This window comes from Chiloscyllium punctatum, chromosome 14 (assembly GCF_047496795.1).
Source record: "Chiloscyllium punctatum isolate Juve2018m chromosome 14, sChiPun1.3, whole genome shotgun sequence".
NCBI classification, from domain to species: Eukaryota; Metazoa; Chordata; class Chondrichthyes; order Orectolobiformes; family Hemiscylliidae; genus Chiloscyllium; species Chiloscyllium punctatum.
In genome coordinates, this window is record NC_092752.1 from 16701715 (window position 1) to 16724193 (window position 22479).

Genomic DNA, 22479 nt, shown 5'->3' on the forward strand with positions numbered 1-22479 from the left:
TGTGATGGCAGCAGTGGTGAAGGGAATGAAAGATGAAGGTGGTGGATGGGTACCAATACTTTGTTCCAGATGGTGTTGAATTTCTTGAGTGCTGATGGAACTGCAGCCATCGAGGCATGTGAACAGTATTCTATCACACCTTACATTGTGCCTTATCAATCGTGGATGGTGTTTGGGGAGACAGGAAATGAGCTAATCATCCCAGAATTCCCACCTCTGAGCCGTTCCAGCAGTTACAGTATTTATTGGCCATTTTCTGTTGACACTGATGCATGCACACCATTGGACACTTTAATTCATGCATGTGCTTATTTTGGGGGCCACAACCGGGGTTGTGGTAGGGGGTTGAGAAATTAGGATTGGACAGATTGGGGATGGAGCTGAAGAAAGAAGGATAGGGAGGACTCAGGAAGGAGTGGTGGGGACAATCAGGATCCCAGAGGTATTGGTGGATGGGGACAGGGTAACACAGAAGGAAGAGAGTGTCCCAGCTCCTCAAGCCTCCCTGCACCTCCCTTCCGGATCCTGGGCTCTCCTTGTCACACTCCCACCCCCCCAGATTCTGGGCCTTCTTACCTTCTCACTCTGGGTGCTTCCCCATTCTGCGTCTATCATCACTCTCTCCAGCACTGAAGTCCAGTTTAAAATCAACCACATAAAAATCGATGTGGTGCTATCAGTGCTTGGAATCTTGTGTTTCCCAATAAGCACACACGAACAGTTGCCTGTGATTGCCAGTGTAAGCAAAAACTGCTGTATTTCTATGACTGCTTCTGTTCAATTTCTAGTCAATCCTATCCTAGACTGATGGTTGTGGAGAACAAGTCTTGCTGCTGTACATAGAGGTAATTTTCCTATAACCATGTAGGTGTGTTTCAGTGAAACCTCGCCTATTGGAAAATCGCTTAATATAAAGAATGGGGCCTATGGTAATATCACTGAACAAGAAGAATGATTGTTCAATTCTCTATTTTGGAGAACTTGCAGTAGAATATTCTTATAGAAAGCTACAAATACAAAATTGTGGAATGATTGACTATGGCAGTTGTCTTATGCAACAAGTCACAAACTGAAAAAAATCATAACCACTAATTGCTAAATAATTCCTCTGTATTGTTTAAGAGTGCAGCACTAACTTAAAGAAATGCATCATAGTTTAACTACAGTTTTTCTCACCTTTTCCTGGACAATAGCCACATATGGCAAAATGAACAGAGCATCATTCTTCCTACACAGTAGTTCCTGCATAATCAAAATCTCAGCAACAAGTGTCTTTCCACCACTTGTTGGTAGGGAGTAGATTAGATTTTTTCTTGACTGCACAGATTCTAATGTCAAGCAAGTATGTTGCCACTCTGTGAAATTTAACAAAAAGATCATTATATGTTTCACTATCAATCACTTTGAAATTTCATGAATAATACCATCTAAAGCAGGGCTATGAGCAAGTTGAAGCCAAATAGCAAGTTTTTTTTTGACAAGATGTCTTATGGTAATTCTCCTATAACCGTGTAGGTGCGTTTCAGTGACACCTCGCCTATTGGAAAATCGCTTAATATAAAGAATGGGGCCTATGGGAAAAATGGGGTTGGGGCAGACCAGCAAATAATTAGCTCTCATGATTGCTCAAAAAATCACACAAAACTCAAACGCAAAGTATAGCACAGCCTGAATGAAGGTTGAAATCATTTTTATTAACAAAACAAAGTAAATTTAATACTGTACCTCTCAAAGAAAGCTGCTCTGTCAGCAGCTGACATCATGCATGCACAGAACGGCACAAAGACCGGCTCTGACATTGCGCAAGTGCAGAATATGCAGACTTCTGCCTGGACATCAGCACAAGCACAGAAAGCACAGAGACTTCAGCGCTGACATCAGCGCAATTACAGAGTGCATGGAGACTTCGGCCCGGACATTAGCACAAGCACAGAACGCAAACAGACTTCAGCGCTGACATCGGTGCATGTGCAGAATGCACAGAGACTTCGGTCCGGACGTCGGCGCATGTGCAGAACGCACAGAGACTTCAGCGCTGACATCAGTGCATGTGCAGAATGCACGGAGACTTCGGCCTGGACATCAGCACAAGCACAGAACGCAAAGAGACTTCAGCGCTGACATCGGCGCATGTGCAGAATGCACAGAGACTTCAGCGCTGACATCGGCGCATGTGCAGAATGCACGGAGACTTCGGCCCGGTCATCGGCGCATGTGCAGAATGCACGGAGACTTCGGCCCGGACATCAGCACATGTGCAGAATGCACAGAGACTTCGCCCCGGACATCGGCGCATGTGCAGAATGCACAGAGACTTCAGCCCGGACATTAGCGTATGTGCAGAATGCACGGAGACTTCAGCCCGGACATTGGCACATGTGCAGAATGCATGGAGATTTCGGACCGGACATCAGCACATGTGCAGAATGCACAGAGATTTTAGCGCCAACATCGGCACATGTGCAGAATGCACAGAGACTTCAGCCCGGACATCAGCATATGTGCAGAATGCACGGAAACTTCAGCGCCGACATCGGCACATGTGCAGAATGCACGGAGATTTTGGCCTGGACATTGGCACATGTGCAGAATGCACAGAGACTTCAGCCCGGATATCAGCATATGTGCAGAATGCACGGAAACTTCAGCGCCGACATCGGCACATGTGCAGAATGCACGGAGATTTTGGCCTGGACATTGGCACATGTGCAGAATGCACAGAGACTTCAGCCCGGACATCAGCACATGTGCAGAATGCACGGAGACTTCGGCCCGGACATCGGCACATGTGCAGAACGCATGGAGACTTCAGCACAGACATCGGCGCTTGTGCAGAGAATTCCATGCAGACATCTGCACATGCACAGAACTGCATGAAGACCAGCACTGACAGAATGGTGCGGACACCAGCGCATGCGCAGAACCGCACAGACGTCATTGCATGCCCTGATTGGTGTGAAGATTTTGGCATAGACTTCGGCGCATGCGCAGAACCAAGTGTGCAAACTGATCCCTGCTGGAATCGCGCTTTTGTGAACACAGGTAAGCATTCTTAAAAATATCATTCCCTGCTTCTTCAGCAATGTTATAGACAAATCGCACAGCTGAAACATGCATTATCCCAGAATGACCTGTACTTGTCACTCTAAAGGCACTCATCAGATATACTGTAACAAAACTTTATCAACAAATTGAGTAGAATTTGTGCAGCCTGTTGTGCAGCACAATGCTGAGGAAGAGAGTAAATCGTAAAATTTGGGTCCTCTGGTTGTTGCTATATATTTCATATTTTCAAACCAAATTGTAATAAATAGCAACATAAACTATCTACTTAAAACATTGTCACTTTAACCAATATATAAAACAATTATTTACTTTATAAAATCAATTAATCAATTCATAGACAAAGTTAATACAAATATTCACAATTTTCTACAAAGTAAATTTTATTACTTGTTACCACAGTGGCTCAGTGGTAAGCACTGCAGCCTCACAGCGCTAGGGACCTGGGTTTGATTCTATCCTCCATGTTTGTGTGGAGTTTGCATTGAGTGTCTGCGTGAGTTTCCACCGAGTACTCTGGTTTCCTCCCATAGTCCAAAGATGTGCAAGGTGGGTGGATTGGCCATGCTAAGTTACCCACTGTGCTCACGGATGTGTAGGTTAGGAGTATTGGCCGTGGGGGTGGGGGGGGGGGGGGGGGGGAAAGTAGGGGGATGGGTCTGGATGGAATGGAATGGTCTTCAGAGGGTTGGTGTGGACTTGTTGGTCCAAATTGCCTGTTTGCACATTACTGGGATTCTAATTCTAATTCTTCCATTCTCAATTAGTATCTCTGTTAGTTATATATGTCACTACTGTTCTTGGAAACCGTGTTGCTCAATTTTTAATGTTTCCGAGAATAGAAAAAACTAACATATACACAACTGTTTGAAGGGAGCAGGACAAGATAATATGCTTTGCTCAGCTTAGAGCAGCCTACATTACAAAAGTTGGACATCGTGGCGTTGTGACCCCACCTCTGGACTTGAACGCCTTGGTTCAAGTCCCAACTGCTCCAGAGTATCATAACATGACTGAACTGGTTGATTAAAAATATCGACCATACAAAAATAAGGAAGTTAATCGAAACCTTCAAAACTTATTGGCTAGATCTTGATTGGAGTGTTGCATCCAATTCTTGGCATCATATTACATGAATCACCTGATGACGGAGCAGTGCTCCAAAAGCTAGTGCTTCTAAATAAACCTGTTGGTCTATAACCTGTTGTTGTGTGATTTTTAACTTTGAACATATTATGTGAAGGATGCTCAGGTGTTGAAAAGGATATAGAGAAGATTTACATGAGCGGCATCAAGGATGAAGACAATCAATTATGTTGCGGGATTAGAAATGTTGTTAATGATTCTCTTAAAGCAGAAAAGGTTTAGAAGGGATAAATACAATTGTCCAAAACCAGGAGATGTTCTGATAAAATAAGTAAGAAGAAACTGTTTTCACATCTACTGGTAAAGGATCAGAGGACCAGATATAAAATAAAGCCATAGGGGAAATTATGTTTTTTTTTAATCTGGTAAACTTTTAAGATCTGGAATGCTTTGCCTGAAAGGGATGTAAAAAGCAGATTCAACAATGCTTTCTAAAAACGAATTGGATACATACATGAAACAGAACAAAAATGTCATGCTGTGCAGCAGAGCCTGGGGAAACAAAATTAAAATAAATAACTCCTTCCAAACGCTAGGACAAGAATGATGGGCCAAATGTCTGTCCTCTGCATTGAATGTTTGTATCACAACAGAAAAATGACCATCATCTGATCTTTTGGTGGCTTCTATAACTTCATTGCTAAAGCATTAGAACTTTTTCTAAATTCACCACTGATAAATTACTCATCTTCCTTTTAATCACACTAGATTTAGCCAAATTTCAATTGTTTTGACTCATTACACTTACCGTACAGTTCTTTGATGCCTCTGAACTGGAAAATCAAATCCTTGACTTTGCTTGGAAGCCCATAAAAAGGTCCTATATCAGCCCCTGAAGTGGCTTCAATGGTTTTCATAGCAACATTTATTTCCTCAGAAAGAGCAATCTCCTTCATTTTTTTACTCTTGGATGCCTTGGATGTGGGTGCCATAGCATTTCCAGCCATTGCATTTTTCATCTGATCCTTTAGGCTCATCCGTCTACTTGTCCCAGAATTTGTAGTCCTTGATTGGTTTTGTACTATGTTCAAATTTAATGTTTCATTCTCCAAAACTGAAGGAACATCAGGGGGGTCAGTGAGACAACAGTTCAATACTCTACTTGTTTCTGATTGTAACTCTTTGGTTTCATACTTCCTCAGTGGTGAGTTAAATTGTTCCGAGAATGCAAGTTGAGAGCTTGGTAACTCATCGGTTTCATCTGGGCTTCGAGGATGCATTACAGAGAAGCCTTCCATACAAATCTGCTCACTTGCAGCATTATTGTTCTGACCACTTTTCTGACCAATTAAGGAGTCTTTAACTGCCTCACCAGTAGCAAGGGGCACATTCTTTGCAGGATGCTTGCGCATATTGTTTTTATCATTTTGCAAATAATGAAGCAAGTTGAGATTCTGATAGGTCATCAGAAATTCAGCAGCAGCATCCTTCCTGTCTTCTTTTCCACTTTCTGCTGGGCTTCTGCCCACATCTTCAAGTTGTGCCAAAAAGCCACTGTCATCTGCAAAGCTATCATAATCCCCAAACAGGTCTTCCTGACTGTCCAGCTGAAAAAGAGTCAATTAGAGATTGATTATGCGTCCCTTAAATCAATTAGCAATTAGCCTTGCCTCACATAGGCCAATCAGTATGTCCTCGGCATACAGCATAGAAACAGATTCTTTGGTCCAACTTGTCTACGCTGATCAAGTTTCCCAAACTAAACCAGTCCCACTTGCCTTCATTTAGCCCATATCCCTCTAAACCTTTCCTATTCATGTACCTATCCAAATGTCTCTTACATGTCGTAACCATATCTCAATCTACCAGTTCCTCTGACAGTTCATTGTAAATACAAACCAGCCTCTGTGTTAAGAAGTTGCCCCTCAGGATCCTTTTAAATCTTCCTCATCTTACCTTAAAAATAGACCCCCTAGTTTTGAATTCCTGCACCCAAGGGAAAAGACCTGTGCTATTCACCTTATCTATGCTCCTCATGATTTAATAAACCTCTATAAGTCACCCTTCAACCTTCTACGCTCCAGTGAAAATAGTTCCAGCCTCTGCTTGTAACTTAAACTCTCTAGATTAGATTAGATTAGATTAGATTACTTACAGTGTGGAAACAGGCCCTTCGGCCCAACAAGTCCACACCGCCCCGCCGAAGCGCAACCTACCCATACCCCTACATCTACCCCTTACCTAACACTACGGGCAATTTAGCATGGCCAATTCACCTGACCTGCACATCTTTGGACTGTGGGAGGAAACCGGAGCACCCGGAGGAAACCCACGCAGACACGGGGAGAATGTGCAAACTCCACACAGTCACTCGCCTGAGGCGGGAATTGAACCCGCAACATCTGGTAAATCTTTTCTGTACCTTCTCCAATTTAATAATATCCTTCCTATAGCAGGGTGACTAGAATTCTACACAGTACTCCAGAAGTGGCCTCACAAACATTCTGTACTACCTCAACATGACGTCCCAACTCCTATATTCAACGTTCTGAGCAATGAAGGCAAGCGTGCTAAACACCTTCTTAAACATCCTATATATATATTTGATGCAACTTTCAAGGAACTATGTACCTGAACCCATAGGTCTTTCTGTTCAACAATATCTGTTAATACTGTGAGTTGCAGCTCAGAAAAAGTTAATGTGCAGCAGCTTTCAGTGATCGAGGCATCGACCAAGTTTGAAAATTAAGTCACTTGGCTGTCCAAATGGATGTAAAGATTCCAGAAATATTAGAGAGACACCAGAGACCAAAACAGTGTTGTATAATGACCAGATGATCATGATTTTATGATGATGCTTGATGGATAAAAATTGGTCTGGAAACCACAGATAACTCCTCTACTCTTCTTAAAATAGTGCAAAACATTGTTTGGATCCACCCAAACAGGTAGAGGACCTTAGTTTAATGTTCTTACTTGAAAGAAAGCACCTCTGATAGAGCAAGACACCCTCAGCACTGCACTGGAATGCCAGCCTTCCCGCTTATTGCTCAAAATGAGGAGTGGCCCTGTGACAGGTATACATGTATATTCTTTGGTATAAACATGGATAGAGTAATTTAACATGGAAAGATAAAAACAGTAGAACTTGTGACTTTAAAAATAAGAACTACATTACTTTTCTCCTCTTTCTTCACTTCAACTTACAACAAGGACTACACTTAAACTTGATATCCTATAGTTATTTTGACTGTGTGTAGTGGAGTGAAATAGGTGAAAGTGATTCAGTAACCTGTTTTATCTATATCTGGCTGCTGACTAGTTTTAATTTTTTTGTGCAAAGTAAAAATTATTACACTGCACCCAGTGTGTAATAACATGGAAGTTCATCTCGCATATTTTTATAAAGTGTTAATGTATAATATGCAAATAGATTTCAAATCATTTATCTTGCACTAGTGTCATCAAAAAATGGGTTGAAAATGTTGAGCACTGAGGACTTGGGCAACACAGAAGAGTGATTTCAAGTAATGAAAGGAGGTTAAACGAATATTATTGCATTCACTAGAACTTTTTTAAGAGAGGACAGCTATGGGTAAGGGGAGAAGATCATCACCTGGCAGAATTTTAACAGTGTTCTTTATTAAACGTTAACGCATTCTTCTTGAGAAATTTTAGCTAATAAACATGCAGTGTTGATAGACAATAAACTCCTCAGCACATATAACCCTCTGAATCTAAGCAATAACATGAGTTACCAAACAGATTCATTGCATTAATCCATCCTCCATGTACCAGTAGTCTGTGACATTAGTCTTCTATTTCTACGTAAGTACATGACTTGTGGACTTTGGGAAATCTGTTATGTTTCTTGTGTTTTGTACATCTTTACGTGTCCTTTCTATAAGCCAATTAGGTCTTGAACACCTCTTTCAGGTTGGCCTTTGTTGTGCATGTTGCTTTTCATTCAATCTAGATCTTTCTTGTGGATGTTTGTTATATATTCTTTACATGCCTCATGCACACCTGTTTTGTACCTCTAATGCATTCTCTGTCAAGTTTATCTGTTTTGAAACTTTTACCCAAGTTTCTTCTGTAGTTATAAGAAATAGTAGATTTGCACGTCTGGTAAATCCTTTCAATATTGTGTGCTGTGGTACCTGCTCCATGTAATCCTTGTTCAGTGATGTTTCAGGATGTATCTCTTCCTCTCCCTTCACAATCATTTCAGGAAGACTCATGCAGTTAGTGTTCTTTTTCTTGCTTGGTGATGGTCTTTTGTAACTGATTATTTTCTCCCTAGCTCGTTTCCGTTTAGAAACCCACTGATTTGTATCCTGCCTCTGGTCCATGTTAAGACATTTGAAGTGTCACACTGGCTCTGTCAAGGGACCAAGGCTAAAGACAATTCCTACTCCACAGCATCCCCCAGGAAAACTCAATCAGACTGTAATTTTTTTCATTTGTATTGGAACTGTCAGAATTACACTAAATATGTGCAGCATGCAATAAATGAAATCACACATGCAACATTTGCGATCAGTCGAGAGTTCAAGTTAATCTTGTTTTTCAAACTCACAGTTGAACAGTTAAAATCTCTTTCAGTGTTCACACACACAGCCAAATGTTCACACTCATTATAGAACATTCACAATATCATCCAGTATTCACACTCACAATCCAATGTTCATGCTCACAATGGAACATCCACAGTAGCATTCAGTGTTCATACTCACAGCCCAACGTTCACACCCACAATGGAACATCCACAATATCATCCAGTATTCACACTCACAATCCAATGTTCACACTCACAATGGAATATCCACAATAGCATTCAGTGTTCACACTCACAATCCAATGTTCACGCTCATGACAGAACATCCACTTTATCATTCAGTGTTCACCCTACAGTCCAATGTTCATGCTCACAACTGAAGATCCACAATACCAATCAGTGTTCACACTCACAATGGAACATCCACAACGTTGTTCAGTGTTCACACTCACAACCCAATGTTCACACTCACAGTGGGACATCCACAATCTCCTTCAGTGTTCACACTCACAGTGGGACATCCACAATCTCGTTCAGTGTTCACACTCACAATGGCACATCCACAATATCATTCAGTGTTCACACTCACAGCCAAAGGTTCACACTCATAGCCCAATGTTCACACTCACGATGGAACATCCAAAATATTATTCACTGTTCACACTCACAAATGAACAGCTGCCATCACATGCAGTATTCACTCACATCCCGATGTTCATAAGCACAAAGCAGCAGCTAGTGCAACACCGGTAGGGCAACATGATCCCGCTAAAGTGACAGTTTAAATTCAAATCTCGGCAACCATAAGGGTTGGCACCAAAAGCAGGCCCGCTTCGCCCCGCCCCTTCTACACGCCACGGCCAATGACATCAGGGTGACCTGGTGGGGCAGGGCTCGCCGATGACGAAATTCTCCGGCGCGGGCTTTGACACTCACGTCATCGAGTTCAACGCGCACGCGCCTATCTGGGTAACGGCGCTCCATGAAGGCTTGCTTGCGCGTGCGCGTGCGCGTGTTGTGCTGGTTTCAGCGGGATGTGGCGGGCCGTGAGGAAATGGCGTCCAGGTAAACAAGGGGAACGTAAATTCCTCGGAGTAATACTAAAGTGAGAAAGTGAACTCGGTGCTTTTACATCTCTTACAAGACTCAAGACGTCATGAACATTTGACGGATGCTAGTTAGGCCGCATTGTTATCCTTACATTTTCATATATATATAAAAATCAGTGCTTAGGCCCAACTGGGATGTAGTGTCCTGCTCTGGGCACTAGACTTTAGGAAAGTAATCAGTACTTTATTTAGGATGCAAAGGATTCACTTAGATTCATTCTAGGGCTGAAGGACTTAACTCATCCATGGAATCTAGCACTGCTGGCCTTGAAGCAAAGGGCATATTTCATTAGAAGTGTTCAGAATCATGCTGGGTGTTAGTCAAAGTAGAGAAATCATGTTTTAGCTGGCAGAAGAACTGATGACAGAAAACATAAACATGAGATCATTGGCTGAAGAGCCAGGGGTGAGTTGAAATTTCTTTTCAACATAGTGTGATAAGACACTGAATGAAAGTGGCTGGAAGTGGATTTAGTAGTTACTCTCAAAAAGGTTTGGTTGAGTAGTTGAAAGTGGTACATTTGCAGGGCTGTGAGGAAAAAGTGGTATTAAATGGGGCCAACTTTGAAACAGTAGATACTGGTACAATTATGTGCAGAAATTCAAGTGTGACAACCCAGTACAGAAAGTAGTGGGCAGCACGGTGGCACAGTGGTATGGGCGGCACGGTGGCACAGTGGTTAGCACTGCTGCCTCGCAGCGCCGGAGACCCGGGTTCAATTCCCGCCTCAGGCGACTGTGTGGAGTTTGCACGTTCTCCCCGGTTTCCTCCCACAGTCACAAAGATGTGCAGGTCAGGTGAATTGGCCATGCTAAATTGCCCGTAGTGTTAGGTAAGGGGTAGATGTAGATGTAGGGGTATGGGTGGGTTACGCTTCGGCGGGGCTGTGTGGACTTGTTGGGCCGAAGGGCCTGTTTCCACACTGTAAGTAATCTAATCTAATCTAGTGCAGTATTGGACCTTTCAAATGTTGATCTCGTGCTCGCTCGCTTCACTCTGTGAATCTTCTGTCTGTATGGACTCTGTTCTGTCACCTTATGCACATTTTATAGTGTGATCTGCTTTTATAGCATGCAATATAACACTTTTTACTGAATCTCACTACATGTGACAAATCAATAAATCAAATCAAACTATTATTCTCTGATTTTTTTTGAGCCCGACTATGCAGGAAGTGCATCAGGATGGTGCCAGGAGTGGGAAACCAGTTGTGAGAAGATGCTGGGACTTCTCCCAGTGAGCCACAGAATATTTAATGGAAGATTTTAAGATTAGACAACTTGTTTCCAGGCTACACATTGGGAGGTTGGGGGCATGGTGGTTGTAGAAGAAAGAGAATCAATTTAAGATGATCATTGCAAATGTAGAAAATGTTTAGGAGAACTTACATTACACAGGGAGTTGTTGGAACATGGAGTCCCTTATGGTAGTAAATTAAGATGTAGAACATGGTGAGAGAGCACAACATTTGAATTTACTTTTGGATTGTAATAAGACTGAGAGTGTGGTGATTTGGGATTAATTTGATCAATCCAAACAAATTTGTTCCTCTGAGACAGGCAAGAAGAGGTAAGATTAAGGAGCCTTGGATGACGAGAACAGAGGAGCTTCTCGTCAAAAGGAAGAAGGCAGCTTGTGTAAGGTGGAGGAAGCAAGGATCTAGCACAGCTTTAGAGGATTACAGGGTTAACAGAAATGAGCTCAGGAATGGACTGAGGAGAGCCAGGAGGGGGCATGGATTAGGGAGAACCCAAAGGCATTTTACTCATAGATGAGGAATAAGAGAATGATCAGGGAGAAGGTAGGGCTGGTCAGGGATAGCGTAGGGAACTTGTGTGTGGAGTCTAACCAGATAAGGGAAGCCCTAAATGAGTTTTTTGCTTTGGTTTTCACTAAAGAAAGGGACCTTGTGAATGAGAACTTTGAGAAGCTAGGAAACAGGCTTGAACAGATCAAGATTGATGAAGTTGATGTGCTGGAAATTTTGGCAAAATTAAGATTGAATAGTCCTGGGGCCAGACCAGATTTATCCTAGGTTGCTCTGGGAAGCGAGAAAGGAGGTTGCTAAGCTGCTGGCGAAGACCTTTGTTTCCTCACTCTCCACGAGAGTCATAATGGAGGATTGGAGGGAGGCAAATGTTGTTCCTCTTTTCAAGGAGGGGAATAGAGAAGTCCCTGGCAATTACAGACCAGTCAGTCTTAGGTCTGTGGTTAGCAAGGTTTTGGAAAGAATTCTGAGGATAGGATTTATGACTATATGGAAAAGCATAGCGTGATTAAAGACAGTCAGCACGACTTTGTGAAGAGCAGGTCATGCCTTACAAATTTTATTGAGTTCTTTGAGGAGGTGACGAGACAGGTTGATGGAGGTTGAGCAGTGGATGTGGTGTATATGGACTTCAACAACAAGGCATTTGATAGGGTTCTCCATGGTAGGCTCAATCATAAAGGCGGGAGGTATGGGATACAGAAAGATTTGGCTGTCTGGATTCAGAATTGGTTGACTGACAGAAGGCAGAGAGTGGTTGTAGATGGAAAGTATTCTGCCTGGAGATCAGTGGTGAGTGATGTTCTGCAGGGCTCTGGTCTTGGGCCTCTGCTCTTTGTAGTTTTTATAAATGACTTGGATGAGGAGTTTGAGGGGTGTTAGTAAATTTGCCGATAACACAAAAGTTTGAGATGTTGTTGATCGTATCGGGCTATTACAGGCTGCAGCATGTCATAGACAGGATGCAGAGCTGTGCTGAGAAATGGCAGATGTAGTTCAACCTGGATAAATGTGAAGTGATGCATTTTGGAAGGTTGAACTTGAATGCTGAATATAGGATTAAAGGCAGGATTCTTGGCAGTGTGGAGGAACAGAGGGATCTTGGTGTTCAAGTGCATAGATCCCTCAAAGTTGCCACCCACGTGGATAGGGTTATGAAGAAAGCATATGGTGTTTTGTCTTTCGTTAATAGGAAGATTGAGTTTAAGAGCCGTGAGGTTTTGCTGCAGCTCCTCGAGTCCCTGGTGAGACCACACTCGGAATATTATGTCCAGTTCTGATCGCCCTGTTATATGAAAAATATGGAGATTTTGGAGAGGGTGCAAAGAAGGTTTACCAGGTTGGTGCCTGGACTGGTCTTATGAAGCGAGGTTGACGAAGCTTGGACTTTTCTCTCTAGAGAGGAGAAGGAGGAGGAGGAGGATGAAGAGAGGTGACCTGATCGAGCTATTTAAAGTAATGAGAGGCATGGATAGACTCAATAACCAGAGACTTTCCCTAGGGCAGGATTGATTGGAACAAGGGCTTGTCGTTTTAAGCTATTAGGAGGAAAGTATAGAGGAGACGTCAGAGCTAAGTTCTTTACACAGACATGTGAATACATGGAATGCGTTGCCAGCGGTGGTGGTGGAAGCAGTCATTAGGAACATTTAAGCGACTGATGGACATGGACATGGACTGCAGTGAATTGAGGGGTGCATCGGTTAGGTTATTTTATTTTAGATGAGGAATAATACTTGGCACAACTTTGTGGACTGAAGGGCCTGTTCTGTGCTGTACTTTTCTATGTTCTAGGGTCACCGCAGATACAGTGTGCTGAATTCCCTCTCATAATTGTAAACTTGTGTAGTTTAAGTAATTGAGAAAAACATATTAGAAATCTAAAAATGGGAAAAATCTGAAACCATACAGGCAGTGTGTACAGAAACCATACAGGATCTATGACAAGAACAGATGTTTGATGTAACCCTTCATAAATTCTCAACTGATTTTGATATTTGCTTTAATTGCTTAATTTAGGAATACAGCAAAAGTGTTGACTTCTCCCGGCAGATACTTATTGTTTATGCATTTTAAGCATTTTCTGCTTTTGTTTCAGATTTATCAATGTTTGCAGTCTAAGATTGTTACTTCTAAATTTGCATTGTATCTTAAAGGTACCTTGAACCAAGAATAATACTTCAAGGTTATCCGTAAACAATTCTAAGGTTGTCTTCAATCCACTACATTATTAATGTGTGGCAATGATTGTAAGTAAGAAACAGTACTCATTACACCTTAAAATTCATACATAATTTGGCATTGGCTAAAAAAAATTCTTGAGTTTGGCATTAAAGCCCAGAATTTTCCCAAACTTTTGGCTGAAAATTTGGTGCTGGATGTATGTGCATTACATTTGAGATGTTCATTAACACTTGATGTGCAGTACACTAGTACCAAAGGCATGCAAATCTGAGAGAATTTTTCTTGTCTTTTTTAATGGGTGATTCCCACCCTGCACCCCACCACCCCCAATGGATTAGACTCCGTTCATCAACAAAACTCATCACTGTTTCAGAGCAACCTGACCTTGGATAGACTACTTTGGAGAACACACATTAAATTGAATGTAGGTGCTCTAGGACCTCAAATAGTTCCTCTGCCTTTAACTTGCATTGTGTAGTAACTGTGAATTGGACAGGAAATTTCTCTGTACTTGTTTAACTGTATGAAAATTTTGGTGGGGCATGCCTAGGAACTATCAGATATTAGTCTTCTGGATAGTAAGATGATGATCATCTTCCATAAGAGTCTGGATTTATACAAGAATTACTTTGACAATTTCTAGTTTTAAAATGTTTGTATTTAGATACCTAGCATGTTAAATTGACTGCAGTAATTTGAAATGGCTTCACAAATGAAACCCTGGTTTAAAACCTAAAGTTGAACTCCAGCCTCAGAGGGTAATGATTTTGACTTACAGCATTATAGCAACCACATATACCTGAAAGTTGGTCAACAATTATTACAATACTACTGGAGGAGTGTGAGAGAAATCAAGCTGCGCCAAAAATGCAAATGTATTACGTATTCACAAAATGATCAAACGTTTTCTCTTCTGTTCTAGATAATAATAAAAGACGTTCACCTGGTATTTTCAAAATAACATATTTCTTAAAGGCAGAATATTTTCTTACAATAACTTGGAAAGCCAGTTAAGAACAATGCTATATAAACTGTGTAGGATTAAGATATATCTCCCTTTATTCCAAAACAGCTGCACACACACATACACGTCCAATGTTGAAAGTGAGGGCACTCTTTTTGTTTTCAAACCAGCCCTGTAACTGCCACATGTAGGTGTGTACTGAGAAAAACCCAGCACATCAGTGGAGAAGCTATTGCTAGGTAATGAACAGCAGACTTTACTAAACTATTGGTCCAGTTATTAAAGTGATGAAACCTATCTTTCATCACTCCCTTAAAAAACTTTGACTTCAAAGTCAGATGATTTCTATAAATGGTAGACAGTCCTGAATTCTTTTGAGTTCCAAGAAATCACATGGTGAGCCTCTTGACACCTAGGTATTGTTCAAATCTTCCATTTTGCAAGTCTTTCTATCCAGAAAAAAATTTGTGTGTCTAACAATTCACATTTCTTATTTGCTTGCTTTGTAGTATACTGGCAAAAGGGGATCAGCACTCAACGTATTCCATCGACCAGTAACACTTCTGATACGGTAAGAAAGCATTATCTGTGAATGCCGTCAATTGATTTTCGATTCTAACTGTTCATCATAGCATACCTTTCTGGGTGCAATGATCAAACAAAGTTGAGAGAACTATGTACTCTACTACCAAGTCTGTTTCTGTGGATCATGATTAGTATGTGATTATGTTCTAACTTCTCTTCTGCATTGAAATTTGCTGATATTGTATGGGAGTTAACAGAACAGGATTGATGTTCTTTATCTCTTTCCTTGTAAAAGGATTTATTTTTTGACTTTTTCGGTGATCATTGAGTAAATACACTGAGTAGTGTTACTGATCTGTTGCATATGATGAAAAATTCTAGGGTTCAATTATTAATCACATCAACATGTAATCTGACTGTTAAAGTTTTTTGTATCTGAAAGCCTAAGTCCACTCAAACCAAAATGGGTAATACAGATGAACAGAGTTTCACTCCAAAATTAACTCATTGTTTGAGAACATTTTTGAAATGTCTCTGAAAATATAAACAACATTATTTTATTTATACCCTTTACTTGTTTCTCCTTTTTCTTCTGACAATGATTTTCATATTTTTATATATTGAGTATCTTCTTTCAACCATCTTCCAACTAACTAACTTACCTGTGTCTTCCTAAAATTGTTAGCAGTCTCCCCATAGTTTGCTCTTTCCTTAATCATCTTTAATTCCAATGCTTTCTAATACTGACCTGACCAGTTTATCATTCTTCACTCTGTATAGATTTTGAATCATTTAGAATTCTGCTGCCAGTGTCGTTTTCCACATCTAGTCCTATTTTCTCATCACGACTATTCTTGTTGATCTGCAATGATATTTAAAGTTCTCATCCTTCTGTTCAAATTCCTCATGACTTTACCTCTCCCAATCTCTAACGATTCTAGCCCTATAAATTCTCCATCTAAATCACTTGTCGTGTGTGCGACCCTGGACTCTTCTCCATCCTCTCCTCATTATTCCCCACTATGATTGAGAATGTCTTCAGACAATTAAACCCCCCGAATGGAATTTCTTCACTAAACCTTCTGACTCATCAGTTTTCTCATCTCATTAAAACCCCCTCTTTGGCAAAATTTTGGCCATATACCTGTGCGCTTGAAAATAATATGTTAACATTTTCCTTATATCAACAATTTATCTCATAATTTGTTGAAAATTGCATATGATAATTGTCCTAGGGAAAGAAATAGTAAGAGATGAAGAGCAAAATTTTCTATTTTATTTTCTTACGTTGTGACTGATGCTATGTTGTGATCAACTCAAATGTTCTGTTGTATCTATGAATGAAGGAGGGAAAATGGCTAGAGCACTGTTTTAAATGTCCACTTTCTTACAGCCAATAACATTGGAAAATCCTTACAAAGAACCGCCCAAGAAATGCATTCTGTGTGGTGTTTCAGTGGACTACAAGAACGTACAGGTTTGTCCCTATTACTCACTGGGTATTAAAAAGAGACGTAAATGAGATTTTTTTTTAAAAAAGCTAAGTGTAAGTAGTCAGTGTGTTAAGCCGTTGAAGGCATGCAGTTGAGGCTGCCTCATTGAATATTTTTAAGGCAAAGGAAGAGTTCTGAATGGTATAGGAATTGAGAGTTATGGTGAGGAGACGGGTAGGTGAAGCTGAGACCATGAAAAGATCAGCCATGATCTTATTGAAAGGCAGAGCAGGCTCACTGGGCCAGATGGCCTCCTCCTGCTCTATTTTCTTAAGTTTTTATGTTGTGATGGTTCCAGCCTCTGCCACCCTTTCAGGCAATAAGTCCCAGTAAAAAGCAAAATATTACTGATTTTGGGAACACTAAGTAGTTCTGGCAGCATGTGTTGGGAGAGACACAGAGATAATGTTTCAGGCTGATGACCTTTCAGTAGAACCGAGAGCAGGAAGTTGGTTTTATAGGACAGAAAGAGGCCCATTGTGTCTGCATCAGTTATTAAAAGCATACCTAGTCTTAAGCCTTGTATATGATGGCACTTTAAGTGATCCTGAATATTTCTGAAATCTGATGGTTCCTGCCTGTAGCATCCTTTTAGACATGGGCTCGAAACACTCATCCTAGCTGCTCATAAAGGTCAACCGCACTTTAGAGATGACTTGGAGGTGCCTTAGGGTGGACAAAGTTAAAAACCACACAACACCAGGGCATAGTCCAATAGGTTTATTTGGAAGCAGTAGCTTTTGGAGCGCTGCTCCTTTATCAGGTGACTATGCATTAAGTAAGCAGCAGGATAGGATTTATTTCTACTATTTTGTGCTAATTGAAGTGAAATCTGAAGGATTGAACAGTTTCTCCAATCTGATTATCTGTTGTAATTCCAAGTCAGGTGCAATAGTATCCAAATGAAAATTGAAGCTGCCTCTTGATTAAATATTAGCTCTGGTGTCAGTTTCAGAAGATCAGCTGTACTCAATCCTTATTAATTGTCTTATTGACGTAGCATAAATCATCTGTAAGTAAACAATGGGTCAGTGTCCATCAACGATCAATTTTACGCTACCAAGCTCAGTGCACAACAAATGCCCAAAGCAAGTGACAGTTTTAAGACTCACTTGCAATTGAAAAATAGATCTTCTCTAAAAAAGACGATCTTGAGGATTGGTAGGACTGTAAATGGCTGTTAAAACAGATATAAATTGACATGACCTTTGGAGGTTAGAAGTGATTATATAAAGATCCTGACAAGGTGAACTTGTAAAGCCTGATTCCTTTTGTAGATGATTCCAGAACTAAGGAAAGTCATACAAAGATTAAGGGTTGTTCTTTTAGGACAGATTTTTTTTTGAGCATTGTGTGACTTTGGAGCCCTGCTTCAAAAGGCAGTGAAGGTAGTGTCATTGAATATTTTTAAGGCAGAAGTAGATTCTTGTTAAACAAGGAAATCAAAAGTTATTGTGAGATGGTGATATAGAATTCGAAACAAACAGATTGGCCATCATTTTATTGAATGGTGGAGCAAGCTCATTGGACCAAATGGCCTATTTCTACTAATTTGTATATTAATCCACTTCCTTTGGGTTTTTTTTTGGTCAGCTTTTGTCCCAGTTTATATCTCCATATACGGGTCGTATCTTTGGGAGACACATAACAGGTAAGACACTGTATACGTTTGAGTCTTCAGAGGTCCAAAGGAGAGAATTTGTTTTTTTTTTCATGTTGGTAAAGACTTGGAGCCACTCTGTTATATGTTTTTAAAGGTACAGTTTACATTAGTGATCAGGGGATTCCAGCTGAGTTCTAGTTACAGCTGTCATTGAGGTGTTATTTGCTTTTCTTAGAATAATTAAGAGGATTTGAATACAAAAACTGGAGGCTAGGGCTCGGCAATACAGGGTATTGGTGAGGCTACATCTGGAGTACTGTATACAATTTAAGGAAGGATGTAGGTGCACTGGGACAATTCTGAGAAGGTTTACTCAACCTATACCTGAACGGTGGTCGACGATGCCCTCCACCGCATCTCTTCCACTTCCCGCTCCTCTGCCCTTGAGCCCTGCCCTCCAAACACCACCAGGACAGAACCCCACTGGTCCTCACCTACCACCCCACCAACCTCCATGTACAGCGTATCATCCGCTGTCATTTCTGCCACCTCCAAACGGACCCCACACCAGGGATATATTTCCCTTCCCTCCCCTATCAGCATTCCGAAAAGACCACTCCCTCCGTGACTCCCTCGTCAGGTCCACACCCCCCACCAACTCAACCTCCACTCCCGGCACCTTCCCCTGCAACCGCAAGAAATGCAAAACTTGCACCCACACCTCCCTCCTTACTTCCCTCCAAGGCCCCAAGGGATACTTCCATATCCACCACAAATTCACCTGCACCTCCACCCACATCATCTATTGCATCCGCTGCACCCGATGTGGCCTCCTCTATATTGGGGAGACAGGCCGCCTACTTGCGGAACATTTCAGAGAACACCTCTGGGACACCCGGACCAACCACCCCAACCACTCCGTGGCTCAACACTTCAACTCCCCCTCCCACTCCACCAAGGACATGCAGGTCCTCCATCGCCAGGCTATAGCAACACGACGGTTGGAGGAAGAGCGCCTCATCTTCAGACTAGGAGCCCTCCAACCACAAGGGATGAACTCAGATTTCTCCAGTTTCCCCTCCCCCCACCTTGCCTCAGTCAAATCCCTCGAACTCAGCACCGCCTTCCTAACCTGCAATCTTCTTCCTGACCTCTCTGCCCCCACCCCACTCCGGCCTATCACCCTCACCTTGACCTCCTTCCACCTATCGCATTTCCAACGCCCCTCCCCCAAGTCCCTCCTCCCTGCCTTTTATCTTAGCCTGCTGGACACACTTTCCTCATTCCTGAAGAAGGGCTTATGCCCGAAACGTCGATTCTCCTGTTCCTTGGATGCTGCCTGACCTGCTGTACTTTTCCAGCAACACATTTTCAGCTCTATACCTGAATGGACCAATTGCCTTATGAGAAAGGTTAGACAAGCCATTGTTAGTATAGAACAGTAGGAGCAGACCTGATTGAAACACACAAAGTCCTGACAGGTCTTGACAGAGTGGATGTGTAAGAATCTGGAACTAGTGTCACTGTTAAAAATAAGGAGTTGCCCATTTAAAACGAATGAGGTGAATTTTCTTTAAGGGCTTTGAAACACTTCCTGGAAAGGTAGAGGAAGCAAAGTCTTTAAAATATTGAAAGTAATTCAAATTTTTAAAAGTATATTTTTTTAAGACAGAAGTAGATAGACCTTTGGTAGGCATGGGGATGGAAAGGCTCTTGGGGGTAGTAGACAAAGCTTTTCACTGCCTCAGTACACGTGACAATAAATTCACTTCAATTCATTTCGATAATGTGGAGTTGCAGATACATTCAGATCAGCCATGATCTTATTAACTGGTCAAGTGGGCTCAAGGCTTGTTCCTGTTTCTTGTTTGTATGTTCAACATGTTGCTTCAAAAAAAAATCCATGGCTGAAGAAGCTTTTGATCCCTTTGTCTTCATGCTTAAATAAGTAAATACACCTGTTATTAAATACATATATTGGACAAATGTGCGAAGCTTTCTGAATTAATATCTATGATTGTCACCTGTGTAGCAATCAAAAGATATGTCATGCAATTTCCTACAGTTTTGTGAGTACAGTAAATACATTGTTTTAATTGTTATCTCTTTCTAGGTTTGTGTGGAAAGAAACAAAAACACATTTCCAAGGCCATCAAAAAAGCCCAGCAAATGGGTATGTGATGTAAAACTAATTTTATTTCTAAAACTAACATTGAATACCTTTGTTTAACTGCAATTTATTTTTCTGGATTTTGCTTTGGGAAGTATTATCCCAAAGGGATGGCATGGAGCGGGAGGTTTGGGGACAAAAATTACCTTGTACTATCTCCACCATAAGAGATGGCTGTTCCATCTCTTCCATTTAAAGATGCTGAAATATTGCGATTTGTTACAAGACTTTGTTGTGTTTTATTCCATATAGTTGCTTTGATATCAATACTAAAAATACAATTTACCAGTTTGAAAGTGGTCACTTTGACCTGTTCTTGTAACTATAAAGTATTACTCTGGATTTTTTTTTCTACTTCCTTAGCGGTGATATCCTTCTATATGGTCACCACTCCAGGGCTTCCTTTGCAAGACCTAAATATCTCAGTCATTCCTCTTAACTCTGATCTCCTGCAGATCAGTGTCTTGGTTTTTTGACATAGTATCCAGAGCATGAATATTTGCCTCGTATTTATATAACCAGAAGTGGGTGTACTAATAGCACTGTAGTCTGACCTAGAGACCCCTACGATTTATGCTTCTTTTGACCACGCCTTACTATTTGGCTATTAAATTTAATATTCACATTATTGATTGGACATGTTGAGAGTTATCTACTTAGTCTGAACCTCATTGATCCTCCTTAGTTATTTCAACATAGTTTAGATGCATTTGTGGTATGTTATCCTTTCTGTCACAATTTATTTTACATCGGTCTGTAATTAAATTCATCTGTTACTATTATGCTACTGAGATATACAATTCATTTGGCAATTGGAGTTATTTCCTTTGATTGCATTCTAATGAAATAATTGTGATCTCAGCATTGAGTCCTGGGTACTCCCCACCCTAACTCAACTTATTCAAAATTTTTGAAGACCTAATGATATGTCAAAGTTAAAGACTATTTGTTCTCATTGAAATGTTTGTCTCATTCACCTGTTCTGAGATTGGCAAATGCTGATATTTTTATTATTGCTTTATTAATGATTTTCTCTTCCCTGTAGGATTTATGTCAGTCACGTTTAAAGATCCTACTTTCCTAAAAGATCCAAATATTTGTGATTTCAAACTTCGAGAATGATCCTCAACCTCAGTGACTATTTATGGTGCAGTGCTCTGAAGATTTTCATTATTGATTCTAGAAATATAAAGTGTATTAAATGTTGATGCATGGAAAGATTTGTTTTACACAAATAAATTTTCAATGCAAAAGAATGTTTGAGATTTTCTCTTCTTGAGGATAACCACTCTGGTGTTCTGGGTCCTCAGGTAAGAAAATAGTCTGATACTGAATTTTGGGCTTCCACATGCTCCTTTCACTTGACCTCCATCTTAGACTTCTCAAAGATGCTTGTAACAGGTGGCACCTTTGTGGATATATCCCCAGTTCAGTTCAGCTTGGGTTAGATATTTATGCAAATCAGTCACATTTATTGCATCTTTTTTCAGGGAGGGCGTGAGATGTTCTTTGAATAGTTTTGTCCACCCTCTTTGTAGCTGCTTGCTGTTATAAAGCTGGGAATAGAGAGGTTGTTGGGACATCTGTCAGGCATATGGACAATGTGGTCTGCCCATTGCAGCTGATTAACTATAATCATACAAGGAAAGGGCAAAGTGTAAGATCATGCCTGGTTTGATTTTTAACCTCAATTCTTGTTCATCTCTAATAATCTTTCTACCTCTGCTTTAAAAATATTTAAAGGTTCTGTCAGTACTGCCTTTTTATGGGAAGTAATTCTAAATGATTGAGTATTTAGAGGAAAAAAGTATCCCTATCTCTGTTTTGAATAGGTGCCCCCTAATTCTAAATTCTCCCACAAGAGGAGCCAACCACTTGGACAAGTCCCCTCAGGAGCTTAGTAGATGCAAGAAGTAAATGCCAGAAGATGCAAGCCTAGTCCATCTAACCTAATC

General features: G+C 40.9%; 2 protein-coding genes across 8 annotated transcripts in view; one reads left to right on the forward strand and one right to left on the reverse strand.

The window, feature by feature from the left end:
* helq (helicase, POLQ like) overlaps positions 1-9567 on the reverse strand; it is a 54886-nt gene extending 45319 nt beyond the window's left edge. Inside the window, exons 1-4 of one of the 7 annotated variants that reach the window (XM_072583969.1) lie at positions 9413-9567; positions 8310-8492; positions 4958-5756; positions 1177-1355 (exon numbers count right to left, since the gene is read on the reverse strand). In XM_072583969.1, coding sequence (XP_072440070.1) covers positions 1177-1355; positions 4958-5756; positions 8310-8390 — 1059 coding nt within the window. In that variant the 5' untranslated portion in view covers positions 8391-8492; positions 9413-9567. Of the gene's footprint in view, positions 1-1176; positions 1356-4957; positions 5757-8309 lie in introns of all 7 variants that reach the window. The other 6 variants (XM_072583967.1, XM_072583968.1, XM_072583966.1 and 3 more) reach the window with 6 other exon arrangements.
* A 63-nt stretch (positions 9568-9630) lies between these two features.
* mrps18c (mitochondrial ribosomal protein S18C) lies at positions 9631-21780 on the forward strand. Its single transcript, XM_072583972.1, has 6 exons — positions 9631-9772; positions 15243-15304; positions 16652-16735; positions 18345-18402; positions 20468-20527; positions 21570-21780. The coding sequence occupies exons 1-6, from the start codon at positions 9742-9744 to the stop codon at positions 21644-21646; spliced, it is 372 nt and encodes a 123-aa protein (XP_072440073.1). The 5' UTR covers positions 9631-9741; the 3' UTR covers positions 21647-21780.
* Positions 21781-22479: the final 699 nt, after the last annotated feature.

What these genes read in the sequence shown, in the direction of transcription:
- mrps18c (XM_072583972.1), top strand. Translation starts at nt 9,742, where the DNA reads ATGTGGCGGGCCGTGAGGAAATGGCGTCCAG. An exon ending in CCAGTAACACTTCTGATACG is followed by an intron (nt 15,305 to 16,651) that starts GTAAGAAAGCAT and finishes ACTTTCTTACAG; the next exon opens with CCAATAACATTGGAAAATCC. An exon ending in TGGACTACAAGAACGTACAG is followed by an intron (nt 16,736 to 18,344) that starts GTTTGTCCCTAT and finishes TTTTTTGGTCAG; the next exon opens with CTTTTGTCCCAGTTTATATC.